General features: G+C 42.1%; 1 protein-coding gene across 1 annotated transcript; it reads right to left on the reverse strand.

The window, feature by feature from the left end:
• Positions 1–9,306: 9,306 nt before the first annotated feature.
• Positions 9,307–11,745, reverse strand: LOC111980010 (E3 ubiquitin-protein ligase NEURL3-like). The gene is made up of 4 exons (XM_070433700.1): positions 11,724–11,745; positions 9,989–10,492; positions 9,700–9,873; positions 9,307–9,458 (listed from the first exon to the last, which is right to left on the reverse strand). Exons 1-4 carry the CDS (start codon positions 11,743–11,745, stop codon positions 9,307–9,309), a joined length of 852 nt encoding a protein of 283 aa, XP_070289801.1.
• Between the last annotated feature and the right edge of the window lie 3,082 nt (positions 11,746–14,827).

Genomic DNA, 14,827 nt, shown 5'->3' on the forward strand with positions numbered 1-14,827 from the left:
TACAGGATGTACGGCAGACTTTTGCAAGACAGGTCATTTGCTGAGCCAAGGTACTCCCCCAGATTAACGGAGCTCGATTTTGGATCGAATGCCTGAAGTGAGAAATATACCACCCACATTATGAGGAAACGTTATCCACTAGAAGAAGAATATAGTATAAACGTAATATTAAAGTAGTAGGCTATTAATAAAAAGTTGGTTTTAATTTAGATTTCCTGCTGAATACTGAAATTGGTTGAATCATGGTACAGTAAAAAAAAAAAAAAAAAAAAAAAAGAGCGGTGGTAATCAAAATCGTGGTAACGACAAATATATTATAAACGTCCCTTTTTCAGGACCCTGTCTTTCAAAGATAATTCGTAAGAATCCAAACAACTTCACAGATCTCCATTGTAAAGGGTTTAAACACTGTTTCCCATGCTTGTTCAATGAACCATAAACAATTAATGAATTTACACCTGTAGAATGGTCTTAAAGACACTAACAGCTAACAGATGGTAAGCAATTAAGATCACGGTTATGAAAACTTAGGACACTAAAGAGGCCTTTCTACTGACTCTGAAAAACACCAAAAGAAAGATGCCCAGGGTCCCTGCTCATCTGCATGAACGTGCCTTAGGCATTCTGCACGGAGGCATGAGGACTGCAGATGTGGCCAGGGAAATAAATTGCAATGTCCGTACTGTGAGACGCCTAAGACAGCGCTACAGGGAGACAGGACGGACAGCTGATCATCCTCGCAGTGGCAGACCACGTGTAACAAGGTACAGGATGGCAACAACAACTGCCCGAGTTACACCAGGAACGCACAATCCCTCCATCAGTACTCAGGCTTTCCGCAATAGGCTGAGAGAGGCTGGACTGAGGGCTTGTAGGCCTGTTGTAAGGCAGGTCCTCACCAGACATCACCGGCAACAACGTCGTCTATGGGCACAAACCCACCGTCGCTGGACCAGACAGGATTGGCAAAACGTTCTCTTCACTGACGAGTTTTGTCTCACCAGGGGGGATGGTCGGATTTGCGTTTATCGTCGAAGGAATGAGCGTTACACCGAGGCCTGTACTCTGAAGCGGGATAGATTTGGAGGTGGAGGGTCCATCATGGTCTCGGGCGGTATGTCACAGCATCATCAGACTGAGCTTGTTGTCATTGCAGGAAATCTCAACGCTGTACGTTACATGGAAGACATCATCCTCCCTCATGTGGTACCCTTCCTGTAGGCTCATCCTGACATGACCCTCCAGCATGACAATGCCACCAGCCATACTGCTCGTTCTGTGCGTGATTTCCTGAAAGACAGGAATGTCAGTGTTCTGCCATGGCCAGCAAAGTGCCCGGATATCAATCCCATTGAGCACGTCTGGGACCTGTTGGAATGGAGGGTGAGGGCTAGGGCCATTCCCCCCAGAAATGTCCAGGATCTTGCAGGTGCCTTGGTGGAAGAGTGGGTTAACATCTCACAGCAAAAACTGGCAAATCTGGTGCAGTCCATGAGGAGGACATGCACTGCAGTACTTCATGCAGCTGGTGGCCACAACAGATACTGACTGTTACTTTTGATTTTGACCCCTCCCCCCCCTTTGTTCAGGGACACATTATTCAATTTCTGTTAGTCACATGTCTGTGGAACTTGTTCAGTTTTATGTCTCATTTGTTGAATCTTGATATGTTCATACAAATATTTACACGTTAAGTTTGCTGAAAATTAAAGCAGTTGACAGTGAGAGAACGTTTCTTTTTTTGCTGAGTTTACATGCACATATTTTATCAGGTCCACTAATGAAAACACCATATAATCCAAGACAAGACAGTATAGGTTTACACATGTGAGAATTAGTAGCTACTACCAACCTGTTCCTGATAGCTAACCTACGTACAGTTGAAGTCTGAAGTTTACATACACCTTAGCCAAATACATTTAAACTCAGTTTTTCACAATTCCTGACATTTAATCCTAGTAAAAATTCACTCAATTAGTATTTGGTAGCATTGCCTTTAAATTGTTTAACTTGGGTCATACGTTTCGGGTAGCCTTCCACAAGCTTCCCACAATAAGTTGGTAAATTTTGGTCCCTTCCTCCTGACAGAGCTAGTGTAACTGAGTCAGGTTTGTAGGCCTCCTTGCTCGCACACTTTTTCAGCTCTGCCCACAGATTTTCTATAGGATTGAGGTCAATGCTTTGTGATGGCCACTCCAATACCTTGACTTTGTTGTCCTTAAACCATTTTGCCACAACTTTGGAAGTGTGCTTGGGGTCATTGTCTATTTGGAAGACGCATTTGTGACCAAGCTTTAACTTCCTGACTGATGTCTTGAGATGTTGCTTCAATATATCCACATAATTTTCCTACCCCATGATGCCATCTATTTTGTGAAGTACACCAGTCCCTCCTGCAGCAATGCAACCCCACAACATGATGCTGCCACCCCCGTGCTTCACAGTTGGGATGGTGTTCTTTGGCTTGCAAGCCTCCCCCTTTTCCCTTCAAACATATTGATGGTCATTATGGCCAAACAGTTCCATTTTTGTTTCATCAGACCAGAGGACATTTCTCCAAAAAGTACGATCTTTGTCCCCATGTGCAGTTGCAAACCGCAGTCTGGCTTTTTTATGGCGGTTTTGGAGCAGAGGCTTCTTCCTTGCTGAGCGGCCTTTCAGGTTATGTCGATATAGGACTCGTTTTACTGTGGATATAGATACTTTTGTACCTGTTTCCTCCAGTCTTCACAAGGTCCGTTGCTGTTGTTCTGGGATTGATTTGCACTTTTCGCCCCAAAGTACGTTCATCTCTAGGAGACAGAACGTGTCTCCTTCCTGAGCGGTATGACGGCTGCGTGGTCCCATGGTGTTCATACTTGCGTACTATTGCTTGTACATATGAACGTGGTACCTTCAGGCATTTGTAAATTGCTCCCAAGGATGAACCAGACTTGTGAAGGTCTACAATTTTTTTCCTGAAGGTAGGCCTTGAAATACATCCACAGGTACACCTCCAATTGACTCAAATTATGTAAGTTAGCCTATCAGAAGCTTCTAAAGCCATGACATAATTTTCTGGAATTTTCCAAGCTGTTTAAAGGAGCAGTCAACTTAGTGTATGTAAACTTCTGACCCACTGGAATTGATAAAGTGAGTTATAAGTGAAATAATCTGTCTGTGAACAATTGTTGGAAAACTTACTTGTGTCATGCACAAAGTAGATGTCCTTTCCGACTTGCCAAAACTATAGTTTGTTAACAATAAATTTGTGAGTAGTTTTAATGACTCCAACCTAAGTGTATGTAAACTTCCGACTTCATCTGTATGTCAGTCAAATCATCATGGCTGTAATGTCAAATCCAGCTTCACCAGGACAGGTTTAGTGAACCATGAGCCTGCAGGCAATATCTATCCAATCACTCAAGGCTATTTCTTTTTAGGGAGCATTGAGATGAAATGAATCTCTGCACAGCCACCATAATGTGGCTCCAATGTACCTTACCCATCTCTATTTACATCAAAACAATTATGTTTCTAGTAAGAATTGACTCTGAGCAAAATTAAAATAAACCGAAAAGTTTGATTGGGTTTCTGATAGGGGTTAGTATATGCAAATCACAGAAATGAACACAGGTATGATCTCTCTCATTTATCTTCTTACCTTTCCTTCAGTCTGTCAAGACACTGCTAGACCAGTTTAAAAGTCTGTACCAGAGAAGGTTCATTTTGACTGTTGGAAGAGGACTGAATTGCCTCTTTAGGGAAAGAAACATCATAATTTGAGTTTTAAAGCTATCTCACAGTACAATAAATATCTTCTCAGTGTTATCCTGGAAACAATTGCCAGTTAAGATTGATTCTTGAGGCATTCTGTATTGAAAGAGGTGGTTTATAATCATTCTGGATTTCTGCCCCCTGCTGAATGTTGAATGTCCATCTTCCACATATACCTTCAGGGCTTTCTTATATCTCTCATGCAAATGTCTCACCTCTTATTCAAAGGAGTGATCACTTTAATGTTGATTTACATAATAACAGCATGATTTCTACTCAGATCATTCTATTTAAACTCGTCACCACTTACATAACAATGTGATATAACAGCCCAATATCTGCAATAAATGCATAGTATGGTTACACATAATTAAATTATGTAGTTTTATCATAATAAGATCTTACATACACACTTTGAGTAAAATAACTCCGGCAGCAAATGTGTAGAGGTTGCCCCCTACTGCACACAAATATAATACACCAATAAATACATTTGACAAGGTTGTCCCCTCTCAAGCACAAGTAAAGCACATCATGTGTCCTGGGTTTGGTCCGACAACAAGTAGCCTATGTGTTATCATTGTAAAATGTGTCTATTCTGTGGGGAGATGGTGGTGGTAGTAGTATGTTAGATTTCTCACAAGGTTAGAACCATGGCTGCTGTGTTGTAGCTCTGAGAGAAGGATCTGGGTCTTGGTAAGGCTTATCCAGTCCTGTGATGCCCCTCTCTGATCTTGAAGGCTTGAGTTTTGCAGAGAAAGGAACTCCATTACCATCACAGTCAATGGCACAGAGGATCAAACATTTACCCAGCTGCATGGATTTCAGAATGATACAGTACAGATTGCAATGTTACATTGACTTTGGACAGTTTGTAGGTTGACTATTAACTCTGTGTGAAAGCATCCGCTGGAAAAGCTCAACAAGTTGTTTTCAAAAAATACTTGTGACACAATAATTGCCGACTATATCATGGCACACCCTGAGAAGAAAGTACATATTTTACTGGAGACCAATAGCAGAGTCATATTATTACACAATGAGAGTTCCACAGCTTTGACATGTGCGGAACATCTGCACTCTCAACAGGAGGGGTTGCTGGGCGGCCGTGTCTAAGGATTTTCTTGGGTATGCAGGGCCGCATCTGAACACACACATAGGCCACTGCCTGTTCAACACGCTATCACACACACATAGGCCACTGCCTGTTCAACACGCTATCACACACACATAGGCCACTGCCTGTTCAAACGCTATCACCAACACATAGGCAACTGCCTGTTAACACGCTATCCACACACAATAGGCCACTGCCTGTTCACACGCACTACACACACATAGGCCACTGCCTGTTCAACACGCTATCACACACATAGGCCACTGCCTGTTCAACACGTATCACACACACATAGGCCACTGCTTGTTAAAACACGCTATCACACACATAGGCCACTGCCTGTTCAACACGCTATCACACACACATAGGCCACTGCCTGTTCAACACGCTATCACACACACACATAGGCCACTGCCTGTTCAACACGCTATCACACACACATAGGCCACTGCCTGTTCAACACGCTATCACACACACATAGGCCACTGCCTGTTCAACACGCTATCACACACACATAGGCCTGCCTGTTACAAACACGCTATCACACACACATAGGCACTGCCTGTTCAACACGCTATCACACACACATAGGCCACTGCCTGTTACACGCTATCAACACACATAGGCCACTGCTGTTCAACACAGCTATCACACACACATAGGCACTGCCTGTTCAACCACGGCTATCACACACACATAGGCACTGCCTGTTCAACACGCTATCACACACACATAGGCCACTGCCTGTTCAACACGCTATCACACACATAGGCCACTGCCTGTTCAACACGCTATCACACACACATAGGCCACTGCCTGTTCACCCCGCTATCATCCAGAGGCAAAGGCAGGACAGGTGCATCACAGCTGGGACAGAGAGACTGAAAAACAGCTTCTATCTCAAAGCCATCAGACTGTTAACAGCCATCACTAGCACATTAGAGGCTGCTGCCTGTAGGCATAGACTAGAAATCACTGGCCACTTTAAGGAATGGAACACTAGTCACTTTAACAATGTTTACATATCTGGCATTATTTATCTCATATGTATATACTGTTTTCTATACTTCTACTGTATCTTAGTCACTTAATGTTTACATATCTTGCCTTACTCATCTCATATGTATATACTGTATTCTATACTGTTCTACTGTATCTCAGTCTGTTCCGCTCTGACATCGCTCGTCCATATATCTGTTCTTAAAGATAACCTGGCTCTCAGTATGTCCAAAAGGGTAAAATAGCTTTTCAAGAAATTGTAACATGGAAATACTCACTTCTACAGTCTTCCTCCAGCACCTCCTGTATCAGGTGGACGGTGTTGGACTGGCGAGGGTCTGTGGGTGTTTCTCTCCTGCCCTCGATTCTCTGGTAGACCTCAGAGTCCAGAAGAAGATGCCTCTGCCTGGGGACATCACAACTATGACAAATAGCTAAGAGCGGAGAATAATTATACAATTATTACATTTGTCATACACTACATACAGATGTCTTCCCTTTAGTTAATAAAAATACAACTGTAAGAGTCACCTGTCCCTGTATGGGGCAGCATACAGAGTAGCCACATGGAGGCAGCAAACTACTTTAATCACAATATGTTGGCTATGACCTTAAAATCTATTTACTGTCCTGAGTCAGTCACCTCTTGTTGTTGTTGTGGATATGATCAGTCTTCCTGACCACAGGAATCATGGAAGGCATGGTAGGTATGGAAGTCAAGGTAGGCAGAACGTTCTGTACAGGCGCTGTCCTGGAATATTGCTGTTTGCTGTAGTTCTCATTAGTCTCTCGACTGGCTTCTAAACCTTGCGTTAGAACAATCTAGAGACAATATTAAATAATTCAAAACATATTGTTGAATGCTTTCTAAACTTCCTATAGCTGCTTCAATCTGTATTGAGTATAGTCATATATTTATATAAATTAATATCAGAAATATATATCAATAGATACAGTAAAGAGAAAATAAAATAACTAACCTGGTTTTGACAGACTAACTCCTGAAGAAGAGCTACACCTCTGGTCAGTCCAAAGACTGATTTAGGTCTGTTATGGAGGGACAGGGAGAAACCATTTGAACAGAACCCAATTTGAAATAGTCATGTGAAGTGAATATAAAACTCTTCTCTATTAGTGTGGTAGCCTACTTGCCTGAGAGGCTCCAACCAACCTACCTGTGTATGAGCAGTTTTAGCTGTGGTCTGGAGCTCTTGATGCTGTTCTGAGCCTGCACATGCAGCATCCCTGCAGTAGTCTCTCCATTATGACATCACCCACTCACCAGTCAGGGTCACCAGTCAGGGTCACCAGTCAGGGTCACCAGTCAGGGTCACCAGTCAGGGTCACCAGTCAGGGTCACCAGTCAGGGTCACCACTGTCATCAGGGCCACAGGTCAGAGGTCACTGGTCAGAGGTCACTGTGGCACTAATCCAGTGACCTGACAAATGCAGATACAGCAACAGAGGTGGTACGGCAGCTGAGCGCCCTTGTGAGATAGGAAGCCTCCACCCAAGAACATCTGTACATGAAGAGGTTGTATCTCCATCAGTAAGTAGACTTACTGGTGTACACTAGAGTAATATATAACATACTGTAGAGTTAAAACCTTACGCCTGTACTATTTTACAATAATGTAGACCTATGATATTACTTTTCCAATGTCTGTCTAATAAACTATTGTTATTATTGAACTGCTGCCAACTCCCACATGATTTACAAATGCTTTTGCTTATTGTTTATGGCACAATACTCAAAAGTACAAAACGAATGTAGTCTAAACAACATTAGAGACATGTCAAAGGAATAGACAACAATTATTTATTTGCCAAATATGAATAGTGCATTTAAATTCAACCGAAAATTAAACTCACCTGCATTGCCATGCCCAGACAAAAATGCTTGCAGACAGTTTAAGACAAATATAAAGAACCACGACCTGTATCCGGGTCTAATCCCTTAGTTGAGAGACTGCCCTGAGGCAATTAGGAAACTGATGACGTGCAGGATCACTTACAAAGCGTGATTATGCCGTACTCATGTACCAGTCGGAATTGGGATACTCGGAAATGTCCTACTTGTTGATTCGTTAAACACGGCACGAGTATAACTACAGTCAGTTAGCAAGTCGGACATTTCCAAGTGTCCTAGTTCTGACTAGCACATGAACGCGACAGGCTGCTACTCCGTCCCATGCGCGTCTCCAGTTTAGGTCTAAAGCATCGGGATGTGTGAATGAATGAAGCTAAAACAATCCAAAGGGGAAAATAAGATACCGTAATGGGAAAGGCCTATCTGTTAACACAAATATTTGTATTTGTTTTGAAATGAGCGAGTTACTTTCGTCGTCACTAATTGTCCCGAGAGGGGAGAATCATTCGTGGTGGACGACATGTTTACTGTTTCTTTGTTACATTTTGACAAGATGAAACTTGCTGTTTTTTCCAGACTATAGTAGGCTATGAATATAATGTCCTTAGGCCCATGGAGAGTGACCTTGCTGATAGCTACTTTATTGAGGAAAAATGTACTTACTATGACTGATATGTTGTTGTCCCACCTAGCTATCTTAAGATGTAAATCGCTTTGGACAAGAGAGTAAAAATTCAAATAAAAAGAACGGTGTACCTTTGAGGATAAATGCACTTTTATTTACATGTGGATTTATATAGTGAAACTATTAACACATCTGTACATTGACAAAGTCTAGGCCTACAGTACATCAAGTAGTAGGCTAAAGCCTATTCATCTCACACAGCATAGCCTGGGCCTGTTATTTAAGTGATAGTGCCCTCGAAGCTGGTGTTTGGAGGATATATTGGCACGGGTGTTGTTAGGCCCGAGAAGAAGTCAAGGGCCTGCAAATGGTGGCAATATATCCTCCAAACACCGGCTTCGAGGGTATTATCACTTTTATACAAGGGGTTACCAACATATTCAAATGATTTACATATTTTCATTGAAAATATTATTTTTATGAATGTATTCATACTATTTCATCCTTCCACAACATATTGCCCTGAAACATATGGTCCCGACACAAACCTAGGGTTGCTACCCAAGCCGGCAGGTCATTCTTTCTATCGGTTCGTTGCCAGAGACATGACCCAGTCATTAAGTATTTTTGTTCAGTATCTATGGACGCGACCCAGTCGTTCTTTCTAAATGTTCTATTGCCATACTGGCTGGCAACGTTCTTATCCCTTTCTTGCTAGCTAGCCATATATGGCTAACTTAAGGTCACGTCAAACAGTGCAGCCAGAATAACAACAAAGTAACTGCATTTGCATTTGTCTAAGGTGTTTTCTAGTGACATTTATTTGGCAGATCCATAACAATGAACTAATGATGTGCGATTTCACCTGGTATAGAAAATGTGCTTTCAATTTTTGTCAGTCAACTTTCTATCCACCTGTCCTCGCTATCTGAGCTGTCGCTATCTGATTGACAGGCGACACAGCGGGCAGATTCCGAACTCGGCGGTGACGCGCACTGCGCAGMAATGGCACAGGCAGCGGTGCCCGCAGGATAGGACCACAGAAGCTCTCAAGGATAGACACACAGCGCAATTTTCAACCAAGTCCCGCTCTACAGTGTAGGATAGATAAACAGCAACAACAAAAAACATTATGATCACCAAGCCAAGACAGAAGTTGCAAAGAGAACTACATGGTAAATAGACAACAGTACCTTTTAAAGAACATGATCAACAGAAATCCATATTATTCTAAAATTTGAAATTAAACKGTATTGTAACCATATAAATTGTATTGCTTTTACAATCCCCAGCCTGAATGACTAGACTTTAATAATGCAGTTGGTTACTAACCTGCAGAGGAGTCCATCTGTGTGGTAATGATAGGGTCAGTGGGGAGGTTGTTGCCCTGAGAGGTGCAACAGGGATGACCCTTGTTCACACACATGCAGCTGTCCTCATAAGACACAGAGGGAGGAGGAGGGACAGGGCAGGACCTCCGCGTATTGCATCTTTTTTTTTTTGATCCTGAGGAATGGACGAATAATATAAAGAACAGATCAGTTAAGTAGTATTTAGATATAATCTGGAACAAAATAGATTTTTACATTTGATTAAACAAGAAATTTACCAAATGCCTCACCCAATAAGAGCACAGCTCTGGTCTGCCCGTAGACATCTATAATAGCCCAGAGGGGGCTTCTCACATCCACCCCCTTCAGGAGCAGGTACCTCACACGATTTGGCCCCTCGTACACCAGCACCCCTTTAGGGGTCACCCAGAAGCGGAGCTCTGCCCCTGGCATGTTGAGGCTGGAGGGCACGGGGGATGCCCAGTACCGCTCGGTGGTGGTGAGGTCAGGGATGGCCATGGCAGGGGGGAAGAGTGGCCCACAGGAGGAGGGGGGTATGGAGGTGAATCCCACCCGCAAAGCTCCATTCCAGTGCTGGTCACAAAACTCCACCCGCAGATGTATCTTCTCCTGGACCCTGACTGGACGACTGCTGAAGGTCAGACCATTCTGGAAGGTCTCCCTGTTCCTCTCCACACGCCTACCTCCCAGACTCAGACACACCTGGGTCCCCAATACCCCTTTATGGAAGGACAGGGGCCCCAGACAGTGACGCCCATGTGTTGGACAAAATTCTAAAGAGAGGGAGGAAGATTATTTTTAATGGTGTTCTAATGGCAAGTCTACTTTCCTTCAGAAAACTTTAATGGTCTTGACTACACTTAAGCCACAATGTCCTTGAGTTTATGGTTTTATAGCAAAGATCTCACTGATCCTTTAGTTTCATTTTCTCTTGCTAAAGTCCAAATGTCATATTAATTATTAACGTATTTGGTAAAAGGTGTAAATTGGTCATCAAAAATTAAGGACCAAGGCACTCTTCACATAGTTCATCAAAATTGCTTTATTTGTATGGCATGTTTAATGGAAACAAAGATTACAAACGCAGACGCGTTTCGGCTGCATGGCCTTAGTCAGGGAGTACAAAGATCCTCTTTTGGACAGCATTTTCCAATCAACCCTGATTTGAAGGGGGGAGTAGTTACAGAAATCAGAGGACAACACCTAGTAAGCAATGCTATACACATCAAAAGTTAAATATACTGAACAAGACTATAAACGCAACATGTAAAATGTTGGTCCCATGTTTCATGAGCTGAAATAAAAGATCCCAGAAATGTTCCACACGCACAAAAAGCTTGTTTCTCTAAAATGTTGTGCACAAATGTGTTTACATCCCTGTTAGTGAGCATTTCTCCTTTGCCAAGATAATCCATCCACCTGACAGGTGATGCATATCAAAAAGCTGATTAAACAGCACGATCAGTACACAGGTGCACGTTGTGCTGGGAACAATAAAAGGCCACTCTAAAATGTGCAGTTTTGTCACAAAACACAATGCCACAGATGTCTCAAGTGTTGAGGAAGTGTGCAATTGGCATGCTGACTGCATGCATGTCCACCAGAGCTGTTTGAGAATTTAATGATAATTTTTCTACCATAAGTAATCCCTTACATGTTACTCCCCAACCTTGCTTGTTATTAATAGATTACCATTTCATTTTAGAATAGCAATTTTTGCAATGTTTTTACCAATAATGTGTATGCACCCTAGATGACAGACAGGGGGCTTTTGAAGCCACTGAGCAATTTAGTACTCCATTGTAAAAATAAAAAAAATTGGAAGCTATAAAAATGTATTTAATAATGTCTACACACGTTTTTGACAAATATATCCTATTATAGACACCTTAATGCTTATGTTTAAATAAAATTATATTTCATTTCTGTACATGTGTTATATCTGTCTACACATCTGTTGTTGAACACATCAGAATGTGAATAATATTAATATGTTATTCTTACCAATGCTGTTACTGTTCCCCATTCTCTTCAGGTTTGCCTGTCTTGAAGTGTACTTATTATCTATGGAGTCTACAGACTGGACTGATACAGTAGCAGGGCAGCAGTGACGTTGGCTTGTGTTAGTGTGACAGGTGTATAGTTTTGTTTTGAGACAGAACAACCTCTTCAGTTTAAGGTTGGGGGAGTGGTATGAAAACACAGCCTCACCTACCCACTCTTCTCCGCTCAGCAAAATTACTTCGCAAAATGTATGCTGTTACTGTTTTATATTATTTATGCAATAAAGAAGAGGAGTTSTATCATGGATTGATGTTTATGAATAACACAACAATTGTATTTTCTTTTACAATTCTTGACATCATTTTTTTCATTCACTAGTTTTATCTTAATGCATAAATTATTTAGATAAAATGGGGCGATACAGAATGTAAATGGAGCTGTGAATGGCCATTATGATGTGTTTACTGTGTTCTGTTCTCTGACCTGAGACCGAAGCAATACAGACAGAAAAGTTAAACACACCAGACCAACCTTCAGTGGCTTGAACCCTGAGACAACCGTTCAACAGAATAAGTACCTGTTTTCAGATGAAAGAGCCAAGCTTGCTCCCACACTGAACATGACACAAAGCCAGGTGAAGGTATTGTACTGTAGATGGCATCAACACTTACAGAGTCATTAATGAATGATAATCAAACATCCACTGGGCACAGAAGTCATTTCAATGTCTAGTTTTGATTTACATTTAACGTGAATTCAAAGTGAAAAAATTATAGTTTCACCATGTCATTGGAAATTGTTTAAAATTTGGATAAAAAAAGGTTATGACTTTTTGCAAATCCAATCAGTTTCCACGTTGATTCAACAATCCTTACATATATTTTCAGGTTGAAATGACCTTGAAACAACGTTGATTCAACCTTTCAGTTTCGAATTCACTCAGCATGACTGTCTAACAAAAGCAACAGTGCCAATAGATAGATCCATAAAACATCAGCTGGCTTTAGTGATATAAAAGCATTACTTCAGTTCAAGTAAATCTGTTTTCTGCATGGCCTAACATCATTTAGTCTGTCACACTTACACTAATTTTAACCCCCAGAAATAGTTTCAGAGCCGGTTTGTTGCATGGCCCCTTGAGAAACTGTAGAAAAAAACAAAAACAAGAGGAGGAGGTTACTGGCTATACTGGCTGGGGGTTGGGACGTGCAGGCTGGCTGAGTGGTCTGGCCAATCTACTGGTCACTCTGTATACAAAACAAAGGGTCTTTGTGGTGGGTGGATGGGTTGGGCAACTCAGATGGCTCAGGCCAGCCATTTTTTCCAGTGTCATATGGATGCATTGGGATATGCGTCCGCATGGACATGTGTCTAGGCGGGTTGGCATGTGTATGCTTGTACGTGCGAATGGTCACTCCCTACCCTAACCATGCTCAGTTCGCCACTGAGTATGTTGTTGACGAAACGTGTTTCACTAGCCTGAGTTATAATACTCTACACCGTCATTAATTTTCCACATCGTGAGTTGTATAAAAATTCAAATTAATTGTGTGATTGGTGTAGACTTACCTTCCCTGTGGGCTTCCGATGTGAGATCAAATCCGAAGGTACCTGCACCTTCATCCTCTGTTCTGTCTCCCTCTTTGGTGGCTTCTACCTCAGGTTCAGATCCTCAGAGCTGCCACCCTCATCAGACTGTGAGGCTGTCCGAGACTCTGGCCCATTCATCATCCACGATGGATACTACAGCTGGCTCGGGTCCATCGGCCCCACGCCCTTCGGCCCTCGAGGTGTTTGCAAAACCACTCAAGGCGTAAGAATGGTAAGGACCTCCTCAGCCATTGTACCAGCTGTCGTCATCGGCAGTTCTATGTTAAGAAACATCAGGGTTCCCAGTGCAAAAAACCATTTGCTATTCTAGAGCACGAGTACAGGACATTCCAAGGCTGCTTCCGACCATTCTACGACAGCAGCCAGGAACTGACGCTGTCGTAGTCCATGTGGGGTCAAATGACATTAGGAGGGCTAGCTGGGAACTTCTGAAAGTTGATTTTAAAGAACTGATTCTAGCATTGAAAGATTCCAAAAAGCTGCCAATTATTTCAGGTCCAGTACCTTCGTTCGGCCTAGGGTGTGAAAGATTCAGCAGGTTACTGGCATTACACACCTAACTAAAAGATTACTGTATCTCTGCTGGAATCACTTTTATAGATAACCTTGACACCTTCTGGAAACAGAAGATGCTCTACAGGAATGACAGAGTACATACAAATCATCTTGGCTTCTGGACTCTGTCCACACATTTCAAGGCTGCATTGAGACAATGACTTATCAATGACCCAAGCCCAGCTGCAAATGTACATTGTCCCAGGGGTGTTGGCAGACACAATGTAATTAACTTAATTTATGTCCCTCTAACTGCCCTGAATGTCTCTATTGATCCTACAGCTATTATATGCAGTAATCATGTGCCTATGAACCAGAGTTATACGGTTAGCACTGAGGCGGTGTGCCCTAGTAGGAAGTTCACTGTGTGCAGCTCACCCTGCACTATCTGCTCAAACATAAATAACATGAGCATGTCTACTTCTGCTAAGCTTCCTAGTAAAGCAATGAAAACAATCAAGCATCCCAGAAAAGTCCTAAAAAGGGCCCACATTAAAATATGTAGCTTAAGAAACAAGGTTCATGAAATCAATAACTTGCTAGTAACAGATGACATTCACATTCTGACAATCTCTGAAACTCACTTAGATAATACCTTTGATGATACAGTGGCAGCAATACATGGTTATAACATCTACAGAAAAGGCAGAAATGCCAACAGTGCTTTGCTGTCTATGTTCAGAACCACATTCCTGTAAAGATTGTTAAATACTGTTGAAGTAATACAGCTACAGGTTCATCTGCCTCACCTAAAGTCCATTCTTGTGGGAAGCTGCTATAGACCAACAAGTGCTAACAGTCATTATCTGGATAATATGTGTGAAATGCTTGGTAATGTATGTGATACCAACAGAGAGGTATATTTTTCTGGGTGATTTCAATATTGACTGGCTTTTTTTTAGAAATATTTAACTTTCACACATTAACAAGTCCAATAC

This window comes from Salvelinus sp. IW2-2015, linkage group LG20, assembly GCF_002910315.2.
Source record: "Salvelinus sp. IW2-2015 linkage group LG20, ASM291031v2, whole genome shotgun sequence".
Taxonomy (NCBI): domain Eukaryota; kingdom Metazoa; phylum Chordata; class Actinopteri; order Salmoniformes; family Salmonidae; genus Salvelinus; species Salvelinus sp. IW2-2015.